This window comes from Pseudophryne corroboree (genome assembly GCF_028390025.1).
Source record: "Pseudophryne corroboree isolate aPseCor3 chromosome 3 unlocalized genomic scaffold, aPseCor3.hap2 SUPER_3_unloc_1, whole genome shotgun sequence".
Classification (NCBI taxonomy): Eukaryota; Metazoa; Chordata; class Amphibia; order Anura; family Myobatrachidae; genus Pseudophryne; species Pseudophryne corroboree.
In genome coordinates, this window is record NW_026967493.1 from 3,319,912 (window position 1) to 3,344,131 (window position 24,220).

General features: G+C 46.6%; 1 protein-coding gene across 9 annotated transcripts in view; it reads left to right on the forward strand.

The window, feature by feature from the left end:
- LOC134983108 (oocyte zinc finger protein XlCOF6-like) overlaps positions 1-23,172 on the forward strand; it is a 426,740-nt gene extending 403,568 nt beyond the window's left edge. For 3 of the 9 annotated variants that reach the window (XM_063948815.1, XM_063948816.1, XM_063948817.1), the window contains exon 9: positions 20,705-23,168. In XM_063948815.1, the coding sequence (XP_063804885.1) occupies positions 20,705-22,326 (1,622 nt within the window). In that variant the 3' untranslated portion in view covers positions 22,327-23,168. Of the gene's footprint in view, positions 1-20,704 lie in introns of all 9 variants that reach the window. The other 6 variants (XM_063948820.1, XM_063948821.1, XM_063948822.1 and 3 more) reach the window with 4 other exon arrangements.
- The last annotated feature ends 1,048 nt before the right edge of the window (positions 23,173-24,220 follow it).

The window sequence follows — 24,220 nt, forward strand, 5'->3', positions numbered from 1 at the left end:
TTGTTGGTCAGTGTAGCACTCTCTCAGGAGATGTTGCAACAGCACGGCTGGATTCTGAATATCCCAAAGTCGCAGCTGATTCCTGCGACGCGTCTGCTTTTCCTGGGCAAGATTCTGGACACAGAACAGAAGAAGGTGTTTCTCCCAGTGGAGAAGGCCCAGGAATTGTCATCTTTGGTCAGGGACCTCCTGAAACCAAAACAGGTGTAGGTGCATCACTGCACGCGAGTCCTGGGAAAGATGGTGGCTTCTTACGAAGCAATTCCCTTCGGCAGGTTCCATGCAAGGATCTTTCAGTGGGATCTGTTAGACAAATGGTCCGGATCGCATCTTCAGATGCATCGGTTGATCACTCTGTCCCCGAGGGCCAGGGTGTCTCTGCTGTGGTGGCTGCAGAGTGCTCATCTTCTCGAGGGCCGCAGATTCGGCATACAGGACTGGGCCCTGGTGACCACGGATGCAAGCCTCCGGGGATGGGGGGCAGTCACTCAGGGAAGAAACTTCCAAGGACAGTGGTCAAGTCAGGAGACTTCACTACACATAAATATACTGGAACTAAGGGCCATTTACAACGCCCTGAGTCAAGCAGAGCCCATGCTTCAAAACCAACCAGTGCTGATTCAGTCAGACAACATCACGGCGGTCGCCCATGTAAACCGCCAGGGCGGCACAAGAAGCAGGATGGCGATGGCAGAAGCCACAAGGATTCTTCGATGTGCGGAGAATCACGTGCTAGCACTGTCGGCAGTGTTCATTCCGGGAGTGGACAACTGGGAAGCAGATTTCCTCAGCAGGCACGACCTCCACCCGGGAGAGTGGGGACTTCATCCAGAAGTCTTCACACAGATTGTAAATCGTTGGGAACTGCCGCAGGTGGACATGATGGCGTCCCGCCTCAACAAAAAGCTAAAACAATATTGCGCCAGATCAAGGGACCTTCAGGCGATAGCTGTGGACGCACTAGTGACACCGTGGGTGTACCAGTCGGTTTATGTGTTCCCTCCTCTTCCTCTCATACCCAAGGTACTGAGGATAGTAAGAAAGAGAGGAGTAAGAACAATACTCATCGTTCCGGATTGGTACCCAGAACTACAAGAAATGATCTCAGAGGACCCATGGCCTCTGCCTCTCAGACAGGACCTGTTACAGCAGGGGCCGTGTCTGTTCCAAGACTTACCGCGGCTGCGTTTGACGGCATGGCGGTTGAACGCCGGATCCTAACGGAAAAGGGCATTCCAGATGAAGTGATTCCTACGCTGATAAAAGCTAGGAAGGATGTGACAGCAAAGCATTATCACCGCATATGGCGGAAATATGTTGCTTGGTGTGAGGTTAGGAAGGCCCCAAGAGAGGAATTCCAGCTGGGTCGATTTCTGCACTTCCTACAGTCAGGGGTGACTATGGGCCTAAAATTGGGGTCCACAAAGGTCCAGATTTCGGCCCTATCTATTTTCTTTAAAAAAGAATTGGCTTCACTGCCTGAAGTTCAGACGTTTGTTAAGGGAGTGCTGCATATTCAGCTCCCTTTTGTGCCTCCAGTGGCACCTTGGGATCTTAACGTTGTGTTGGATTTCCTGAAATCCCACTGGTTTGAGCCACTTAAGACCGTGGAGCTAAAATATCTCACGTGGAAAGTGGTCATGCTATTGGCCTTAGCTTCGGCTAGGCGTGTGTCAGAATTGTCGGCTTTGTCATGTAAAAGCCCTTATCTGATCTTCCATATGGACAGGGCAGAATTGAGGACTCGTCCCCAAATTTCTCCCAAAGGTGGTATCAGCGTTTCATTTGAACCAACCTATTGTGGTGCCTGCGGCTACTCGGGACTTGGAGGACTCCAAGTTACTTGATGTAGTCAGGGCTTTCAAAATCTATGTAGCCAGGACGGCGGGAGTCTGGAAAACTGAATCGCTATTTATTCTGCATGCACCCAACAAGCTGGGTGCTTCTGCTTCAAAGCAAACTATTGCGCGCTGGATCTGTAACTCGATTCAGCAAACTCATTCTGCGCCAGGATTGCCGCATCCGAAATGAGTGAAAGCCCACTCCACAAGGAAGGTGGGTTCTTCTTGGGCGGCTGCAAGAGGGGTCTCGGCATTACAGCTTTGCCGAGCTGCTACTTGGTCGGGTTCAAACACTTTTGCAAAATTCTACAAGTTTGATACCCTGGCTAAGGAGGACCTTGTGTTTGCCCATTCGGTGCTGCAGAGTCATCCGCACTCTCCCGCCCGTTTGGAGGCTTTGGTATAATCCCCATGGTCCTTATGGAGTTCCTAGCATCCACTAGGACGTCAGAGAAAATAAGAATTTACTCACCGGTAATTCTATTTCTCGTAGTCCGTAGTGGATGCTGGGCGCCCGTCCCAAGTGCGGACTCTCTGCAATACATGTATATAGTTATTGCTTAACTTAAGGGTTATTGTTATGAGCCATCCGTTGAATGAGGCTCAGTTATTGTTCATACTGATAACTGGTTATGGTTATCACAAGTTGTACGGTGTGATTGGTGTGGCTGGTATGAGTCTTACCCTGGATTCCAAATCCTTTCCTTGTAATGTCAGCTCTTCCGGGCACAGTTTCCCTGAGGTCTGGAGGAGGGGCATAGAGGGAGGAGCCAGTGCACACCAGATAGTACCTAATCTTTCTTTTAGAGTGCCCAGTCTCCTGCGGAGCCCGTCTATTCCCCATGGTCCTTACGGAGTTCCCAGCATCCACTACGGACTACGAGAAATAGAATTACTGGTGAGTAAATTCTTATTTTTACTTAGCCTCTCCTGGATTACTTCCTCATTTAACCAAGTACTTAGCAACGGGATGTGATCATAGCTTATATTGTGCATTACTCCAACCAACAGGTCCTCTCTAGTAAACACTGATGGAAAAAAAATGTGTTCAATAAATCTGCTTTATCTTTGTCATCATTAATCAGGTCACCCAACTAGCCCTTTAATGGTCCTATATTCTCCTTTTTTAACCTCTGACCATTTTATATATTTAAAAAACTTTTTAGGGTTTCTTTTACTTTCATTGGCAATTTGCTTTTCGTTTTCTATTTTAGCTGCTCTGATTTTATTTTTTTGCATTTTTTGTTACATTCCTTTGTAGTACCTAAATGACCCCACCTTCCCGTCAGATTTAAAAACATGCCTCTTTTTATCCATTTGTTCCTTAATCTTCTTGTTAAGCCACATTGATTTGATTGTATTACTCCTGCGTTTGCTGCCCATGGGAATGAACATATGAGTGTACTTACCGAGCATAATTTTAAAAGCATCCCACATTTCAGCCGTATTCTATTTCTTACCATGAAACACAACTTCCCAATCAATGTCCTTTATTGCTCGTTTCAGCATGTTGAAATTAGCTTTTCTAAAGATAAAAGTCTTAGTTAGACCCTTTATAGTGCTGTTTTTGGAAGCTGATATCGAATGTGACCATATTATGATCGCTATTTCCCAGAGTCTCCCCTACTTTAGTATTTGATATAATATCCACATTATTAGTTATTACTAGATCCAGAATAGTCCTAGTCTAGTTGGTTCCTCGATAATTTGAGACGGGTGGTGATCTTTTAGCATATTTAAGAACCTATTTCCCCCAGCTTTTTTTATATGATTCGGTGTTTCAATTTATGTCCGGATAATGAAAATCCCCAATGGTTATGACCTCCTCTATTCCTGCAGATTTTTCGATTTGCTGCAAGAGTTGAAATTTTTTTGTCACACTAATATCTGGTGGTTAGTAGCATGTCCCTATTAACAGCTTTTTCTGCAGCAGAGTACATAGAGTTTCCACAGTGAAACAGCGGGGTGTAGAGATGGATCTGGATCCAGGCACCAACAGGTAAAGCTTTAGCTGTCCCAGGATGCATTGGGACCCTCCTATATAACCCCACCTCCAGGCACTGTGAGCTCAGTTTTGTAGTTGGTGCCTGCACTGCGCAGCCCTGAAAGCTTTTGTTTTCTACAAGAAATTGACTTTTCTCTGACGTCCTAGTGGATGCTGGGACTCCGTAAGGACCATGGGGAATAGCGGCTCCGCAGGAGACAGGGCACAAGAATAAAAGCTTTAGGATCAGGTGGTGTGCACTGGCTCCTCCCCCTATGACCCTCCTCCAAGCCTCAGTTAGATTTTTGTGCCCGAACGAGAAGGGTGCAGGCTAGGTGGCTCTCCTGAGCTGCTTGGAATAAAAGTTTATTTTAGGTTTTTTATTTTCAGTGAGTCCTGCTGGCAACAGGCTCACTGCATCGAGGGACTAAGGGGAGAAGAAGCGAACTCACCTGCGTGCAGAGTGGATTGGGCTTCTTAGGCTACTGGACATTAGCTCCAGAGGGACGATCACAGGTTCAGCCTGGATGGGTCACCGGAGCCGCGCCGCCGGCCCCCTTACAGAGCCAGAAGAGTGAAGAGGTCCGGTGAAATCGGCGGCAGAAGACGTTCCTGTCTTCAGACTAAGGTAGCGCACAGCACCGCAGCTGTGCGCCATTGCTCTCAGCACACTTCACACTCCGGTCACTGAGGGTGCGGGGCGCTGGGGGGGGAGCGCCCTGAGACGCAATAATAACAGTCATACCTTAGATTGGCATAAAGAAATACATCACATATAGCTCCTGGGCTATATGGATGTATTTAACCCCTGCCATTTTCACAGAAAAGAGCGGGAGATAAGGACGTCGTGAAGGGGCGGAGCCTATCTCCTCAGCACACAAGCGCCATTTTTCCCTCACAGCTCCGCTGGAAGGACGGCTCCCTGACTCTCCCCTGCAGACTGCACTACAGAAACAGGGTAAAAAAGAGAAGGGGGGGCACTATTGGCAGCTAATAATTATATAAGCAGCTATAAAGGGAGTAACACTTATCAAGGTTATCCCTGTATACATATTATAGCGCTTTGGTGTGTGCTGGCAAACTCTCCCTCTGTCTCTCCAAAGGGCTGGTGGGGTCCTGTCCTCTAACAGAGCATTCCCTGTGTGTGTGCTGTGTGTCGGTACGTGTGTGTCGACATGTTTGAGGAAGAAAATGATGTGGAGGCGGAGCAATTGCCTGTGTTAGTGATGTCACCCCCTAGGGTGTCGACACCTGACTGGATGATTGTTTTTAAAGAATTACGTGACAATGTCAGCAACTTGCAAAAAACTGTTGACGACATGAGACAGCCGGCAAATCAGTTAGTGCCTGTCCAGGCGTCTCAGACACCGTCAGGGGCCCTGAAACGCCCGTTACCTCAGTGGGTCGACACAGACCCAGACACAGATACTGAGTCTAGTGTCGACGGTGAGGAGACAAACGTAATGTCCAGTAGGGCCACACATTACATGATCACGGCAATAAAGGAGGCATTGAACATTTCTGACACTACAAGTACCACAAAGAAGGGTATTATGTGGGGGGTGAAAAAACTACCAATAGTTTTTCCTGAGTCAGACGAATTAAATGAGGTGTGTGATAAAGCGTGGGTTTCCCCCGACAAAAAACTGCTAATTTCTAATAAATTATTGGCATTATACCCTTTCCCGCCAGAGGTTAGGGCGCGCTGGGAAACACCCCCTAGGGTAGATAAAGCGCTCACACGTTTATCTAAACAAGTAGCGTTACCGTCTCCTGATACGGCCACCCTCAAAGAACCAGCTGATAGAAGGCTGGAAAATATCCTAAAAAGTATATACACACATACTGGTGTTATACTGCGACCAGCAATCGCCTCAGCCTGGATGTGCAGTGCTGGAGTCGCGTGGTCGGATTCCCTGACTGAAAATATTGATACCCTGGACAGGGACAATATATTGTTAACTATAGCGCATTTGAAGGATGCATTGCTATATATGCGTGATGCACAAAGGGATATTTGCACCCTGGCATCAAGAGTAAGCGCTATGTCCATTTCTGCTAGAAGAGCGTTATGGACGCGACAGTGGTCAGGAGATGCGGATTCCAAACGACATATGGAAGTATTGCCGTATAAAGGGGAGGAGTTATTTGGGGCTGGTCTATCGGACCTGGTGGCCACGGCAACGGCTGGAAAGTCCACCTTTTTACCCCAGGTCACTTCACATCAGCAGAAAAAGACACCGTCTTTTCAAAATCAGTCCTTTCGTTCCCATAAGTACAAGAGAGCAAAAGGCCACTCATTTTTGCCCAGGGGCAGAGGAAGAGGAAAGAGACTGCACCATGCAGCCGCTTCCCAGGAGCAGAAGCCCTCCCCTGCTTCTGCCAAGTCTTCAGCATGACGCTGGGGCTTTACAAGCAGACACAGACACGGTGGGGGCCCGTCTCAAGAATTTCAACGCGCAGTGGGCTCACTCGCAAGTGGACCCCTGGATTCTACAGGTAGTATCGCAGGGGTACAAACTGGAATTCGAGGCGTTTCCCCCTCGCCGGTTCCTGAAGTCTGCTCTACCAAAGTCTCCCTCCGACAGGGAGGCAGTTTTGGAAGCCATTCACAAGCTGTATTCCCAGCAGGTGATAATCAAGGTACCCCTCCTACAACAGGGAAAGGGGTATTATTCCACACTGTTTGTGGTACCGAAGCCGGACGGCTCGGTGAGACCAATTTTAAATCTGAAATCCTTGAACACTTACATAAAAAGGTTCAAATTCAAGATGGAGTCACTCAGAGCAGTGATAGCGAACCTGGAAGAAGGGGATTATATGGTGTCCCTGGACATCAAGGATGCTTATCTCCACGTCCCAATCTACCCTTCTCACCAAGGGTACCTCAGGTTTGTAGTACAAAACTGTCATTATCAGTTTCAGACGCTGCCGTTTGGGTTGTCCACGGCACCTCGAGTCTTTACCAAGGTAATGGCCGAAATGATGATTCTTCTTCGAAGAAAAGGCATATTAATTATCCCTTACTTGGACGATCTCCTGATAAGGGCAAGATCCAGGGAACAGTTAGAAGTCGGAGTAGCACTATCCCAGGTAGTGTTACGTCAGCACGGGTGGATCCTAAATATTCCAAAATCGCAGCTGATTCCAACGACACGTCTACTGTTCCTAGGAATGATTCTGGACACAGTCCAGAAGAAGGTGTTTCTCCCGGAGGAGAAAGCCAGGGAGTTATCCGAGCTAGTCAGGAACCTCCTAAAACCAGGCCAGGTGTCAGTGCATCAGTGCACGAGGGTCCTGGGAAAAATGGTGGCTTCTTACGAAGCGATTCCATTCGGAAGATTCCATGCAAGAACGTTTCAGTGGGATTTACTGGACAAATGGTCCGGATCGCATCTTCAGATGCATCAGCGGATAACCCTGTCACCAAGGACAAGGGTGTCTCTTCTGTGGTGGCTGCAGAGTGCTCATCTACTAGAGGGCCGCAGATTTGGCATTCAGGATTGGATCCTGGTGACCACGGATGCCAGCCTGAGAGGCTGGGGGGCAGTCACACAGGGAAGAAATTTCCAGGGCTTGTGGTCAAGCATGGAAACATCTCTTCATATAAACATTCTGGAACTAAGGGCCATTTACAATGCCCTAAGTCAAGCGAAACCCCTGCTTCAGGGTCAGGCGGTATTGATCCAATCGGACAACATCACGTCAGTCGCCCATGTAAACAGACAGGGCGGCACGAGAAGCAGGAGGGCAATGGCAGAAACTGCAAGGATTCTTCGCTGGGCGGAAAATCATGTGATAGCACTGTCGGCAGTGTTCATTCCGGGAGTTGACAACTGGGAAGCAGACTTCCTCAGCAGACACGACCTTCACCCGGGAGAGTGGGGACTTCACCCAGAAGTCTTCCACCTGATTGTAAACCGTTGGGAAAAACCAAAGGTGGACATGATGGCGTCCCGTCTAAACAAAAAACTAGACAGATATTGCGCCAGGTCAAGGGACCCTCAGGCGATAGCGGTGGACGCTCTGGTAACACCGTGGGTGTATCAGTCAGTGTATGTGTTCCCTCCTCTGCCTCTCATACCAAAAGTACTGAGAATCATAAGAAAGAGAGGAGTAAGAACTATACTCGTGGTTCCGGATTGGCCAAGAAGGACTTGGTACCCGGAACTTCAAGAGATGCTCACGGAAGACCCGTGGCCTCTACCTCTAAGAAAGGACCTGCTCCAGCAGGGGCCTTGTCTGTTCCAAGACTTACCGCGGCTGCGTTTGAAGGCATGGCGGTTGAACGCCGGATCCTGAAGGAAAAAGGCATTCCAGATGAAGTCATTCCTACCCTGATCAACGCCAGGAAGGATGTAACTGCAAAGCATTATCACCGCATTTGGCGAAAATATGTTGCGTGGTGTGAGGCCAAGAAGGCCCCTACAGAGGAATTTCAACTGGGTCGTTTCCTCCATTTCCTGCAAACAGGACTGTCTATGGGCCTAAAATTAGGGTCCATTAAGGTTCAAATTTCGGCCCTGTCGATTTTCTTCCAGAAAGAACTGGCTTCAGTGCCTGAAGTTCAGACATTTGTAAAAGGGGTGCTGCTTATACAGCCTCCTTTTGTGCCTCCAGTGGCACCTTGGGATCTCAAGGTTGTTTTGAGTTTCCTAAAGTCACATTGGTTTGAACCACTCACCACTGTGGACTTAAAATATCTCACATGGAAGGTGACGATGCTGTTAGCCCTGGCTTCAGCCAGGCGTGTGTCAGAATTGGCGGCTTTATCATATAAAAGCCCTTACTTAATTTTTCATTCTGACAGGGCAGAATTGAGGACTCGTCCTCAATTTCTCCCTAAGGTGGTTTCTGCGTTTCACATGAACCAACCTATTGTGGTACCTGCGGCTACCAGGGACTTGGAGGACTCCAAGTTGCTTGACGTAGTCAGGGCCCTGAAAATATATGTTTCCAGGACGGCTGGAGTCAGAAAATCTGACTCGCTGTTTATCCTGTATGCACCCAACAGGCTGGGTGCTCCTGCTTCTAAGCAGACGATTGCTCGTTGGATTTGTAATACAATTCAGCTTGCACATTCTGTGGCAGGCCTGCCACAGCCAAAATCTGTTAAAGCCCATTCTACAAGGAAAGTGGGCTCATCTTGGGCGGCTGCCCGAGGGGTCTCGGCTTTACAACTTTGCCGAGCAGCTACTTGGTCAGGAGCAAACACATTTGCTAAATTCTACAAATTTGATACCCTGGCTGAGGAGGACCTGGAATTCTCTCATTCGGTGCTGCAGAGTCATCCGCACTCTCCCACCCGTTTGGGAGCTTTGGTATAATCCCCATGGTCCTTACGGAGTCCCAGCATCCACTAGGACGTCAGAGAAAATAAGATTTTATTTACCGATAAATCTATTTCTCGTAGTCCGTAGTGGATGCTGGGCGCCCATCCCAAGTGCGGATTGTCTGCAATACTTGTATATAGTTATTGTTACAAAATTCGGGTTATTCTTGTTGTGAGCCATCTTTTCAGAGGCTCCTTCGTTGTTATCATACTGTTAACTGGGTTCAGATCACAAGTTGTACGGTGTGATTGGTGTGGCTGGTATGAGTCTTACCCGGGATTCAATATCCTTCCTTATTATGTACGCTCGTCCGGGCACAGTATCCTAACTGAGGCTTGGAGGAGGGTCATAGGGGGAGGAGCCAGTGCACACCACCTGATCCTAAAGCTTTTATTCTTGTGCCCTGTCTCCTGCGGAGCCGCTATTCCCCATGGTCCTTACGGAGTCCCAGCATCCACTACGGACTACGAGAAATAGATTTATCGGTAAGTAAAATCTTATTTTTCCATCTTGAGCATGACGGCGCTGTATGTTAGGGTGAGGCATCGCTTGACCTGTAGCCCCTTCCCCGGCTTTGGGCGCCATCTACAGCAGAATTCCCGCCCTTGAGCTGCCTCACTCGCCCACTTTCCTCACAAGAGACACAGGGCAGCCATCTTACAGCATAGCAGCAGCTGGTCTCCGGGATTGCTGGACAATGTCTCCCTGTAAAAACGACAGAATAGGAATGCTTTTTACAAACACTTTAGTATCCTACCTGTCTCATAAGAGCAGTGTTAGTTGAGAATAGTGTTACCTGCAGATAATTTTGTATGAGTTGTCTGCTATATCCTCCAGGCTGTGCTGTGATATAAGGGTCCATTGCAGTATTAATGTAATATAATCTCTGCATTTGTGTGTGACTGAGTGCCCTGACCTGCTGTCTGGCTTCACTTTCAGTGTATCTCAGATATTTCTCCCTATTATTCTATACCCTGAGCTGAGGTGGGTTTGGGTTAGAATAGATTTTATCTATATGCATACAGTATATAAGTATATTCATCTGTGTCACATTGTACTCTGTACTATTTGCATTAGGTTTTCTGCATTGTTTACGTTGCATTTATCGTACTGTATAAGTTTAGTTGTTTCCATTATCATATTGTCTAAGAAAAAGGGCCGCAAACAGGCTGAAGCCCCTGTATTAATGTCATGCAGAGTGCGCTCAGCCGGTGTGGCTGATGTGGACATATTACGTGACGGTCTCTGTACTGTTTATTATATACCTCCCAGTAAGTCCGCTGCTCCTGCCCCTGCTCAGGAGCCCCCATGGGCAGCATTCTTATCTTTACTTGGGTCCGCCTGTGGCACTACCCCCTCAAATTGTCCCTATGATGAACCCGCCGTGGGTGGAAAATTTGTCTAATCAATTGCAGCAGCTTAATCAGTCGCTGGCTAGACATAAGGCTCCCTCAGGACACACACATGTCTCTAATCCCTCCAAGCGGGCTACTTCTTCCTCACAATCCACTATCCTCTCTGATGTTTCATCTGAAGAGGAGGGGGAGCTTACTATTCTCTCTGACACTATGCCTGTGTTGCAGATGAGGATTACCCCATAAGGTGGTTAAAACTGAACTACCCCATTCTGATCATTTATTGGACATCAGACGGAAACCCTGGACTACCCCAGGCAAAAAGCTCCCCGTCTCCAAAAAGGCTTTAGCTCGTTATTCTCTCCCTGCAGAGCTGTGTAACAAATGGGAAAATCCGCTGCCGGTGGGTTCTCATGACGCCCGCCTCGTGGTGTCATCCACTCTGCCAGTTACTACAGTCACCTCTCTGAAGGAACTGACTGATAAACGTATTGAAGGGTGCCTGAAATTTATATACTCCCTTACAGGAGCTGTTCATACACCCACTATAGCTGCTTCTTGGGCTGCGAAAGCCATATAAGCCTGGGTCCAGGTGCTGGAGGATGAGCTACCCGAGCAAATATCTGACAAAGGCAGACAATACCTGTCTCACATTGACAGCTTCTTATTACATACAAGAAGCATCATCTGAGGTGGGAGTTCTGGCCACCAAAGAGTTTGCTACATCCATTCTGGCGTGTCGCATTCTGTGGTTGAGACTGTGGAAAGTGGATTTAGATTCCAAGAAACCCTTGAAAATCCTCCCCTTTACTCGAGCCATTCTGTTTGGGGAAGAACTAAATAAAATAGTGTCTGAACTGGCGGCTGCCAAGACAGCTTTTCTTCCCGCTACGAATCCTTCTTAGAAGGCCAAGAACCACTTTTTGTTCCATTCAGCCTCAGGGAAAAGCGAGAGGTCAGTCATATCCTAGACAGTCTCGCAACTCCAAGCCCAAGGCTAAGCAGCCCGTCAGCCTGCCTTTAAGCCTGAAAAGCCTTCAGCCTGACGGGTTGGGCCTCCCCCTGGGGGACTCTAGGGTGGGAAGCTGGCTTCTGCACTTCGCCCAGGTCTGGCACACGACCACTTCAGATGCTTGGGTGCTAGAAGTTGTCTCTCACAGGTACACTGTCTCGTTCAAGGGACGTCCCCCTCACCAGTTCTTCACCACGGTCTTTCCATCGGACCCGCTGAAAGCGCAAACTCTGCAATCTGTGGTTGTGTCAATCCTTCATACAGTAGTGATTGTGCTGGTTCCTCAGTCCCAAAGTGGCAGAGGTTATTACTTGACCCTGTTCTTGGTACCCAAGCCCAACAGGTCACACAGGCCTATGCTTAACCTGAAATCTTTGAACAAGTTTGTAAGAGTATCGAAGTTTCGTATGGAAACTTTGCGTTCAATAGTTCTCGCTATGGAACTCGGAGACTATATATGGTATCCCTGGACATACAAGATGCATATGTGCACATTCCTATTGCCAAGTCACATCAGCAGTTCCTGCGATTTGCTATTAGCAGCCTACATTACCAATTCCAGGATCTGCCATTTGGACTGACAACAGCTCTTAGCATCTTCACCAAGGTCATAGCTGTTATGAAGGCCTACCTACGTCGCCAGGGGATCAGAATTCTGCCATACCTGAACAATCTTCTGATCTTGACAAATTCACGGGAAGTTCTCAGTCCTCTCCAATTTACTGCAACCTTCCTTCAAGCCCACGGGTGGCTAATAAATTTGAGACAGTCCTCCCTGGTTCCATCTCAGAGCATGGTACAACTAGGGGCACTTCTGGACACTCACAGTCAAAGACTATTTCTTTCTCCGGACAAGGTTCTGAAAGATCAGGACAGGATAGACTATAGTCTTCCTTCAATGTCGCAGAGTGTCAATTCACTCAGCGATGTAAGTGCTTGGTATGATGGTGTCACATTTCGACATGATAGAGTACACTCCGTTTCACTCACGCCCTCTACAACGTTTGATCTTGCCTCATCGTATCAGATCTCAGATGATCTCTGACTACATAGGTTTGCTCGGCACTGTCCTGGTGACTACAGGGCAAGCATTTGAGCATGGGCCATCCTTCTGGATCCCCAATTGGGTCCTACTTACAATGGACTCCAGTCTTCAGGGTTGGGGAGCGGTGACAGAGCAACACTCCTTTCCGGGTCGTTGGACCAGCGAAGAATCCCTGCTTCACATCAATCTTCTGGAATGGAGAGCAGTGTTCAATGCACTGTCTCTGGCTCTTCCACTGGTACAGAATAGGCATGTTCAAGTACAATCGGACAATGCCACCACAGTGGCCTACATCAACCATCAAGGCAGTACCCGAAGCCGGATGGCAATGTTGGAAGTGTCCAGGATCCTTCAATGGGCGGATCATCATATACCGACCATATCAGTGGTATTCATTCCAGGCATCATAGACTGGGAAGCGGACTTCCTTAGTTGCCAGGACGTTCACTCCGGAGAGTGGAGTCTCCATCCCAAAGTATTCCAACTCCTGGTAGACAGATGGGGTCTACCAGACGTGGAATTATTGGTGTCTCGACACAATCACAAGATTACGGTCTTCGGATCACGAACCAGGGATCCTCGGGCAGCGTTCATGGATGCATTGGCGGTCCTTTCACCTGCCTTACATATTCCCTCCGGTGTCTTTTCTGCCCAGGGTTCTTCGGAATTTCAAACATTCTGATCGCCCCAGCATTGCCGAGACGTCACTGGTTCTCAGACCTACATGGACTCTCGGCAGAACATCCCCTTCTGCTTCCTCAGCGACAAGACATGCTACAGCAGGACTCTTGTCTTTTCCCAGACCTGGTTTTGACGGTGTGGCTCTTGAAGCATCGCTCCTGAAGACCAAAGGATTTTCTCTAAATTCAGAACTTCCAGAATTTTGCCTTTTCTCCATTGAGGTTTGGACTTAGGCCTTCTACTTGCCTCTCTCAAGGTTCACATCTCTGCCTTATCGATATGGTTCCAACGTAAGATTGCCTTCATACCTGATGTATGCACGTTCCTTCAAGGCGTAGTACATATTCAGCCTCCCTATGTCCCTCCAGTGGCTCCATGGGACCTGTCTATTGTGCTGAAGGCTCTTCAAGAGACTCCGTTTCAGCCCCTTAAATCAGTGGACCTCAAATAGCTCATGGCCAAGGTCCTTTTCTTGCTGGCTTTTGCCTCTGCAAGGAGGGTTTCAGACTTTGTCCTGTCATCCATCCTTGTTGATTTTTCACCGTGACAAGGCAGTTCTCCGAACTCGTCCTGGTTGCTTACCTAAGGTGGTTTTATCCTTTCACCTTTAACCAAGAGATTTTGGTTCCAGTCTTCATCTCTTCAGACTTGTCGACTAAAGATTGATCTTTGGATGTGGTTAGTGGTCTACGTATATACGTGGACCGTACGACCCCAATTTGACGGTCTGATGCCCTGTTTGTGCTGTTTGGTTTTCACAAGCGTGGCTGGCCTGCTAATAAGCAGGTGTTGACCAGATGGATTAGAATGGTGATTGCACATGCTTATGTGCAGCCTGATCTTCCAGTTCCAGCTGCGGTTAAGGCCCATTCTACTTGGTCTGTTGGACCTTCTTGGGCGACCCCCGTGGTACGTCGGCAGAACAATTGTGCAAGTCGGCTACGTGATCTTCAGTGAACATGTTGCTTAGGTTCTATGCCTTTGATACCATCACCTCCCAGGATGCTTCCTTTGGATGCCGGATTCTCACATCCACTCAGGCGCATCCCCTCCCTTGAGTACTGCTTTAGGACACCCCCGGTGTTTCCCTGTGGAAACCCTATGTTCCCTGCTGCAGAAAATAAGAGTTCTGGTAGGCTTACCATGGTTAACTCTTTTTCTGCGAAGTACATAGTCCACAGGGCGCCCACCCTGATGCACCTGGCTTCTTTGGGTTTGTACGGCATTGGCTTCTGGTTCCTTCTCCTGTCGGTGAGAATGTGTTCTTATGTAACGAACATCTTCCTTCTCTCTTGCCTGCTTCCTGCATTGGACTACTTAACAAAACTAAGCTCACAATGCCTGGAGGCTGGGTTATAGAGGAGGTCCCCAATGCATCCTGGGACAGCTAGAGCTTTGCCTGTTGGTGCCTGGATCCAGATCCAGCTGTACACCCCATGTTTCCCTGTGGAAACCCTATGTATTTCGCATAAAAAGAGTTAACCATCTACCATAACTTATTTTTGTATCTTTCCCTGCAATCAAAATCTGAATTCATAATTACTCAACGTTATCTCCAGTCCCCTCTTGAATAACTTCCTTTTAAGTACAGTTTAAAGAATGGTTTAACATAGACATACCCCCTCCCTTTTTATTAGTCATATCTCTCCTGAAAAGAGTATATCCCTCCAAATTTGCTGCCAAGTCATGAGAATCGTCCCACCATGTCTCCATAATGCCTATGATATCATATTACTCACTTAGTGCAATCGTTTCTCATCCCCCCCTTTATGTTTGTTAGGCTTCTAGCATTTGCAAGCATACACTTTAGTTTAGTAATTCCCTGGCCTGTATGTTTTTTTGTTTGATAGTTTCTTTAATAATTTTTCTTCTTCTTTATTTACTATTGCTGACTATTCTCCCGATGGTCACTATTTCAGGCGGGGTTTTCTCCTGCAGGGTCCACAGGGTATCCACAGGATAACATTGGAATATGATGGAGTGACAGCGGATTTGCACCAAACGGTCAAAGCTTTTTGGCCTCCCAGCATGCAACGGGCCCGTCCATATATCTCCGCCTCTTGGCTCAGGCAAATCATTTTTTTTTTTTTTGGTGCAGCAGGAGCCGGACCATGGTCAGGGGGCTGCTGGTTTTTAGCAGCAATAAGCTTTTTTTATTTTATTTTTATAGTCTTTAAAAAAAATTCTGAGTGATCTTTCTAAACAGCGTCTTATACGTACCTTAGAAAGAGTTGCTCCAACAACTCTCTGCCACATTGCGACAATGCTTACCCAGTGCTGTTTCGGCGGGCGTCTGTGTAGGATGTACTAGCAAGTCCAGCAGACGTTACCAGGCTGTGGCCGGAGCACAGGGAGAAGGTAAGGCATTGGTTCCGCTTCGAGGGGGAACACGGACACAGCTGCACTGTTTTAGGGAAGAGACTGCCAAACAGTCGCTGATGCAGCTGCACCAGCGCTAAGCCTTAGGGATAGTATGAGGCCATGGTCCCCAGGGTTGATGCCAGCAGTGGGGACTAAGACGCTCCCCTTATCACCCCTCCCCCGGTTCATGGCCAGTTTCCTCAGTCACCTGCCATGAACTGTTTTCCCGCTTCCATCTGAGACGCTGTGTACTAAGGGGGACCAAGTCGCAGCATAGGCAGCTGTGTGACTGGTGCTTCAGTGTTCACTTGGGCGTCTGTGTTCACTATAGGTTCACGGAGCAGTGGTGTACACTATTAGCGTCTGGATCCACTCCGCGTTTGCAAACGTATTGATCGGTCCTGAAAGCGGTGTGAGTCTCCCTGTATCCTACTCTACTGAGCCGGGTAATACAGCACTAAGTCTCTATCTACCTTTGAGTATGAAAAGTTGGATAACTGCATAATGCATATGCGTCTGATATTATTTTTGTGGTTTCTTTCGCTATGTGTCTGAATACGGTCAAAACTCATATAAAGTAATGCAGTAATATGTTTCTCCTACAGACTTGAAATGTATCTGTAGTTGATTACGTGCTCATATTGCTTATTATACTAATGTATAACCTGTGACTGTTTGCTAGAGTGATTGCTGACTTTACTATAATTCTGTCTAAGCAGGGAAGGGTCGGATTGTATGTCACCTTAGTATATCTTAACATGATTACAGTCACAAATTGTGTAGTACACTGTGAAAAGTGTCTGATTATTTTATCATGTCTATGAGCGGCAAGGGTGAGGAAAATACACTCACAGCAGCACCAACACTTATATCATGTTTGTCATGCAAAGCTGGGTTAACCTCTCCAGGATCTGGTTCAGGATGGTTTGTGTGCAAATTGTTTTAGCTTTCACCAAGGTCTCTTGAAAAATTCAAGGCAGACACAGGTGCAAGTTGATTCCGCATGGGCTATGTTTGCACAGACATCCAGTATAGCTGAGTGGATAATTCCAACTTCTGTACCAGGGATAGGTTACACCAGTGGTTCCCAAACTGTGTGCCGTGGCACCCTGGGGTGCCTCGGGACAATTGCAGGGGTGCCTTGGATTGGTGGTTCTGAACCAATTCAGATTATTTATGGTCAATGTAATAGGCTAAACCAGTGCTGCTGGGTGCCAATCATAACATATGTGGACAAACAGAAGCAAATCCTGTCCCTTGCCACATAACTGAACCTAAGGATAACATACTGTATAAACCCAATTTACTTAATTTCATATTTTATTTCGGAACTTCCCAATAAGAAATTTTTAGCCTAGGGGTGCCGTGAAAATTTTTTGGATACTCTAGGGTGCCGTAACTCAAAAAAGTTTGGGAACCACTGGGTTACACTATTAAACCTTATATGCAGCATTCCACCTGCAGTTTATCATGTCCAGTAGGGGAAGCAGCAGCAGCCTCTCAACAGAAACAGGCTGAAAAGTAAGTAAATCACATGGACATGAAACAACATCTTCACAGTCTACACATGTTTCAGATGAGGATTCGTCAGAAGAGAAAGACTCATTACACTCCGGTTCTGCATACGAAGATGAGGAAGAAGGTTTCGCCTCAGTGGACATATCAGGGTTGATTAATGCAATGAAAGCCATTCTGTCCTCAGCAGAGCCTGTGTTAAAATCCAAGGCACCTGTATTTAAACGTCCCAAATGAGTAAGACTGAGTTTCCTGGGTCAGACCAGGTGACGGAAATTATGGAAGAGGCTTGGGCTACGCCCAGTAAGAAATTTTGAATTCCTAGGAAATGGAATTCCAATTAACCTCTTCTGACTGGGGACTGTTTAAAGAGGGAGGTAGCCCCAAAAGTAGATAAGCATGTTATTCGATTAGTACGAAAATCTACATTACATCTGCCTTCAACGTCATTAAATGATGTCACGGATAGGAGAGTAGATGGTTTGCTAAAAAACATTTTTTCCCTGTCTGGGGCAATTATTAGAAGCGAAATGGGTCGTTTCCGGCCCACACTCAATTTAAAAATGCTGAACAAGTACATTTGGGTGCCTCGATTTCATGTGGAGACTTTACGTTCCATCATTTTGGCCATGGAGCCAGGGGATTTTATGGTGTCCCTGGATATCCAGGATACTTGCCTACATGTTCCCATCAGTGCTATCTCAGGTTCACTGTCCTCCAACAGCATTTTCAGTTTCAGGCTCTACCATTCAGATTGGCCACACCTCCCAGAGTATTTACCAAAATGATGGTGGTAATGCAGTTTATCTCCACCGATAATCTTTTAATCCTGGCACAGTCTCAGGAATTGCTTCTGTGTCATCTGCAACAGACAATAGAGTGTCTGCAGAAGCATAGTTGGCTCATAAATTGGGCAAAATAGTCTCTGATCCCGTCAAAAGGATGACTTACTTGGGGAGCTGTATTGGATTTGAGCCTTCAGAGAGTAACTTTACCTCTGAACAAAATATCCAAAGTTCAGTTAAAGAGTCAGGAGCTGCTACACAGTCGAAAGGTATCCATTCACACAGCAATGCCTGTAATGGTATTGATGGTGCCAACATTCAACATGGTAAAGTATGCTCAGTTCCATTCAAGGCCTCTGCAACATCTGATCCTTACCAACTGGAATGGTTTTCATCAGACAATAAAAACGCAGACTATGGTCCTCACTCTGGAAGTATTGAGGTCATTAGCCTGGTGGCTACAGACATCCCATTTGGACCAATGGAGACCCTTTTGTATATCAGATTGGGAAAGTTTGACAACGAATGCCAGCCTTCAAAGCTGGGGAGCAGTGTCGGGAAGGAATTTTTTCCAGGGGCAATGGACCAAGGAAGGAAGTTGCCTGCCAATAAATATATTGGAACTCTGAGCCATATACATGGCATTGATTCAGGCAAAGGACATCCTTCAGGGAAAACCAGTTCAGATCCGCTCGGACAATGCGACGGCAGTAGCATACTTCAACCATCAGGGAGGAACTCGCAGCCAGAATGTAATGAAAGAGGTAAGTCACACTTTAAAGTGGGCAGAACTTCATCTTCCAGCTTTGTCTGCAGTGTTCGTTCCAGGAGTCCTAAACTGGGAAGCGGATTTTCTCAGTCGGCACACTATTCATGCAAACGAGTGGGCTCTACACCCGAAAGTCTTCCAGACCCTGGTCAGCAGATGGGGGTTGCCAGAGAGATCTCATGTCATCCTGTCAGAACCACAAGGTTCCCGCATACAGATCAAGAACAAAGGATCCCAAAGCGATCTTTGTGGATGCCCTGTCGGTAAGATGGGATTTTCATCTGGCCTATGTGTTTCCTCCCATCGCCCTGTTACCCAGGATGGTGAGAAAGGTAAAACAAGGAAATGGTGCCGTGATACTAATCGCTCCGGCTTGGCCCAGAAGACATTGGTACACAGATCTGCAGAGGACGTCAATGGATGCTCCATTCCTACTTCCTCAACGTTCAGATCTACAGACTCAAGGGCCTTGCTATCACAGGCATCTGGATCAACTGTCTTTGACGGCGTGGCTCTTGAGACCACTATCCTGAAGTCAAGAGGATTCTCACAACAGGTAATTCAAACAGTGCTCAGAGCAAGGAAACCTTCCTCAGCTTGCCTTTGTCACCGAATGTGGCAAGCCTATATTCAATGGTGCAGTGAATGGAAATTTGATCCTAGGTCTTTCAGAGTTTCCAGAGTCCTGGCATTCCTTCAGGCAGGAATGGGTAAAGGTTTGAAGGTGGCTTCCTTGAGAGTACAAGTGTGAGCACTGACTGTATGGTTCCAAAAGAAAACTGCCAACCTACAGGATGCGCACACTTTTTTCCAGGGAATGCTGCGCATTTAGCCTCCTTTTGTTCCTTCTACAGTGCCTTGGGACTTAAGTTTAGTCCTAAAGGCCCTTCAGGTTGCCCCATTTGAACAACTTAAAAGTGGATCTTAAATGGTTGACAGCTAAAGTTCTCTTTCTACTGGCTATGGCGTCAGCTAGAAGAGTTTCAGTTTTAGGGGCATTATGTCATCCTCCTTTTCTAAAAAAAAAAAAATTCCCATCCAGATAGAGCGGTTCTCAGAACTAAATCTGGGTATCTTCCTATGGTGGTATCTAAATTCCACCTTAACGAAGAAATTGTAGTCCCGGCTTTTCAAGGGCCGGACCTGTCTGCGGGACATGCATCGTTGGATGTAGTCCGTGCCTTAAGGATCTAAGTAGATCGTACCAGTGCTATCAGAAAGACAAATTCTCTCTTTGTTCTCTACGGTTATCACAAGAGAGGATGGCCTGCAGATAAGCAGACACTGGCAATATGGCTTCAGATGACGATATCAGAAGCATATTCTCAAGCTGATCTCCTTGTTATGTCTCTGCTCACTGTAGTCGTAAGGTAGGTCCATCATGGGCAGCACAATGTGGTGCTTTAGCAGAAGAGATATGTAAGGCAGCCACATGGTCTTCCATCAACACATTCATTAGACATTATGCCGTTGATACCTTTGCCTCTCAGGATGCTGAATTCGGGTGAAGGATTCTCTTGTTCAATCAGTAGCATCCCCACCACTAAAATTGCTTTGGGACATCCCAATGTTATCCTGTGGATACCCTGTGGACCCTGTAGGAGAAATGTACATTATGGTAAGAACTTACCATTGATATCGATATTTCTCCTAAGTCCACAGGTATCTCACCCTGATGCACCTGATTTAAGCATCCTTTTACATTGTAACCTCTTCCCTCTTGTACGGAAGGGTGTGCATGTGTGTGCTTCTGCCTGATTAGGGCTCTACGTGATGCTCCTGCCTTGAGCTTTGGAAAACAACTATAACGTATATTTTTCAATGTGTTTACTCCTATCTCTGCCTGTGACCTTAGGGGGTGAGAGCAGGAATCGGCAAAGGCAGCTTTACAGCTGGTTAGAGCATCGCCAATAGTGCAAGATGCTCCAATGAGGCTACACAGGCTAAGCGCATGCCCCCATAGTATGAAAGTTTTCTCAATGCAGAAAAATCTTCTGTTTCTAAAGATTTATTTTCTTTCCAGCAGATGGATGCAGTAGCAGGATTACCTCGGAGGAACATCTTTTGTTGTCTTCAGATTTTCAAATAGAAGATAACATCGAACAAAGTTCTCCAGGAGAAGACCCTATTACACTAAATATACATCCAGTGTTCGACAGTGGAGATACGTCATCTGATCACTCTAATCATAAAGATTGTTCTGCTGATATGTTAGATGATGTTACACATAGAACAAGCCCTACAGGTGCTAAACTGTTCCCCTGTTCTGAATGTGGTGAATGTTTCTTAAACTATTCGCTCTTTGTTAGTCATCAGAGAATTCACACAGGTGAGAAACCATTTCTATGTTCTGAGTGTGGGAAATGTTTCACATGGAAATCACAGCTTGCTGCACATATAAGATCTCACACAGGCGAGAAACCGTTCTCTTGTTCTGACTGTGGGAAATGTTTTACACGGAAATCAAAGCTTGCTGTACATATAAGATCTCACACAGGCGAGAAACCGTTCTCTTGTTCTGAATGTGAGAAATGTTTTGATGCAAAATCAAAGCTGATTGCACATCATAGAATTCACACAGGTGAGAAACCATTTTCGTGTTCTGAATGTGGGAAATGTTTTGCACAGAAATCGGATCTTATTACACATCAGAGACGTCACACAGGTGCAAAACCATTTTTATGTACTGATTGTGGAAAATATTTTTCACAGAAATCATACCTTGCCAGACATCAGAGAACTCATACAGGTGAGAGGCCATTTTCATGTTCTGAGTGTGGGAAATGTTTTACAATGCAAGCTAATCTTTTTAAACATCAGAGAAATCACTCAGGGGAGAAGCCATTTTCATGTGCTGAGTGTGGGAAATGTTTTACAGAGACATCAGCTCTTCTCAGACATCAGAGAAGTCACACAGGTGAAAAGCCATTTCCCTGCTCTGAGTGTGGGAAATGTTTTGCACGGAAAACAGGTCTTGTCAGACATCAGGTTACTCATACAGATGATAAGCTGTTTCCATGTTATGACTGTGGGAAATGTTTTACAATGCAATCAAGTCTTGTTGAACATCAGAGAAATCACACAGGTGAGAGGCCAATTTCATGTGCTGAGTGTGGGAAATGTTTTACGGAGATATCGGCTCTTGTCAAACATCAGATAACTCACACAGGTGAGAAGCCATTTCCTTGTTTTGAGTGTGGGAAATGTTTTACAGAGACATCAGCTCTTGTCAGACATCAGATAACTCACACAGGTGAGAAGCCATTTCCATGCTCTGACTGTGGGAAATGTTTTTCACATAAATCAGCACTTGTCAGACATCAGGGAAGTCACACGGGTGAGAAGCCATTTCCATGCTCTGACTGTGGGAAATGTTTTCCAAATAAATCAGAACTTGTCAGACATCAGAGAAGTCACACAGGTGAGAAGCCATTTCCATGCTCTGACTGTGGGAAACATTTTACATATAAATCAGATCTTGTCAGACATCAGAGAACTCACACGGGTGAGAAGCCATTTCCATGTTTTGAGTGTGGGAGATGTTTCACACAAAAATCAACCCTCGTTGCACATCAGCAAACTCACACAGGAAATAATAAACCCCATTACTATGGGTTGATAGACGAATTAGGGTTGCAGCAATAAACTAAATAAAATATGTAGGTATTATTAATGTACATGATAAAGAAATTGGTGTAAATATATATTTATATATTTAGAGATTGTATTGACATCACTGATTTTTGGAGGGCTTTTTAAAGTTTCACCCACATTTACATGTTATAATTTAATTAGCATCTACAGTCATAGGTGGAATGTGTGTCATCAACTTAAGATCGGAACATACAGGAGTTTTTTTTCTGTTAGACATTGGCTTTAATTCTACCCAGTAATAAGGTCACATTGTTATATAGCATCATAAATAATATATAATAAAGGTAATGGGCTAGAGATACACCCATGAGCCAAAACATTATTATACTCCCATATCAAGCAAATGATGTTGACTTTCTCATTGCATGTCTGGGTCACAGATAATTTAGATGGTAAGCTGACATTAGGTGCTCGTAGTGAACATGTATGCAAAAGATATGGGGCCTAATTCAGATCTGATCACAGCAGCAAATATGTTAGCTAATGGGTTAAACCATGTGCACTGCAGGGGGGGGGACACAGATATAATATGTGCAGAGAGAGTTAAACTGTGTGCCGTGACTCCCTGGGGTACCTCAGGACACTTGCAGGGGTGCCTTGGGTTGGTGGTCCAGGTCCAATTAACATTATTTCTGGTCAATGTAATAGGCAAAACCAGTGCTGGTGGCTGCCAATCATAAAATATGTGGACAAACAAGCAAATCCTGTCCCTCACCACACAGTTTAACTTATGGATGACACATACACACAATTTACTTTATTTAATATTTCTTTCTCTGACGTCCTAGTGGATGCTGGGTACTCCGTAAGGACCATGGGGTATAGACGGGCTCCGCAGGAGACTGGGCACTCTAAAGAAAGATTAGGTACTATCTGGTGTGCACTGGCTCCTCCCTCTATGCCCCTCCTCCAGACCTCAGTTAGTATCTGTGCCCGGAAGAGCTGGATGCACCCTAGGGGCTCTCCTGAGCTTCTAGAAAAAGAAAGTATTTGTTAGGTTTTTTATTTTCAGTGAGATCTGCTGGCAACAGACTCACTGCTTTGTGGGACAGAGGGGAGAGAAGCAAACCTACCTGCTTGCAGCTAGCTTGGGCTTCTAAGGCTACTGGACACCATTAGCTCCAGAGGGATCAGCCTCGGTCGTCCGGTCCCAGAGCGGCGCCGCCGTCCCCCTCGCAGAGCCAGAAGAAGGAAGAGAAGTGGAAAAATCGGCGGCTGAAGACTTCTGTCTTCATTAAGGTAGCGCACAGCACTGCAGCTGTGCGCCATTGCTCCCTCTGCACACCACACACTCCGGTCACTGATGGGTGCAGGGCGTTGGGGGGGGGCGCCCTAGGCAGCAATTAGAGTACCTTTACATGGCTAAGAGCACATAATACAGCTATAATACTGTATATGTGCATAATCCCCCGCCATAAACTATATAAAAACGGGAGAAGTCAGCCGAAAAATGGGCGGGGCTATCTTCCTCAGCACACCGGCGCTCCCCAGGCTCTCCCCTGCAGTGTATACTACAACAAGGGTAAAAAAGAGAGGGGGGCACATAAATTTAGGCGCAAATTGTGTATAGCAGCTATTGGGAAAAATCACTCAGTATAGTGTGCATCCCTGTGATATATAGCGCTGTGGTGTGTGCTGGCATACTCTCTCTGTCTCCCCTAAGGACTTCGTGGGGTCCTGTCCTCAGTCAGAGCATTCCCTGTGTGTGTGTGTGTGGTGTGTCGGTACGGCTGTGTCGACATGTTTGATGAGGAGGCTTATGTGGAGGCGGCGCAGGTGCCGATAAGTGTGATGTCACCCCCTGCGGGGCCCGACACCAGAGTGGGTGGATATGTGGAAGGTATTGCACGACAGTGTCAGCTCCTTGCATAAAAGGTTTGATGAC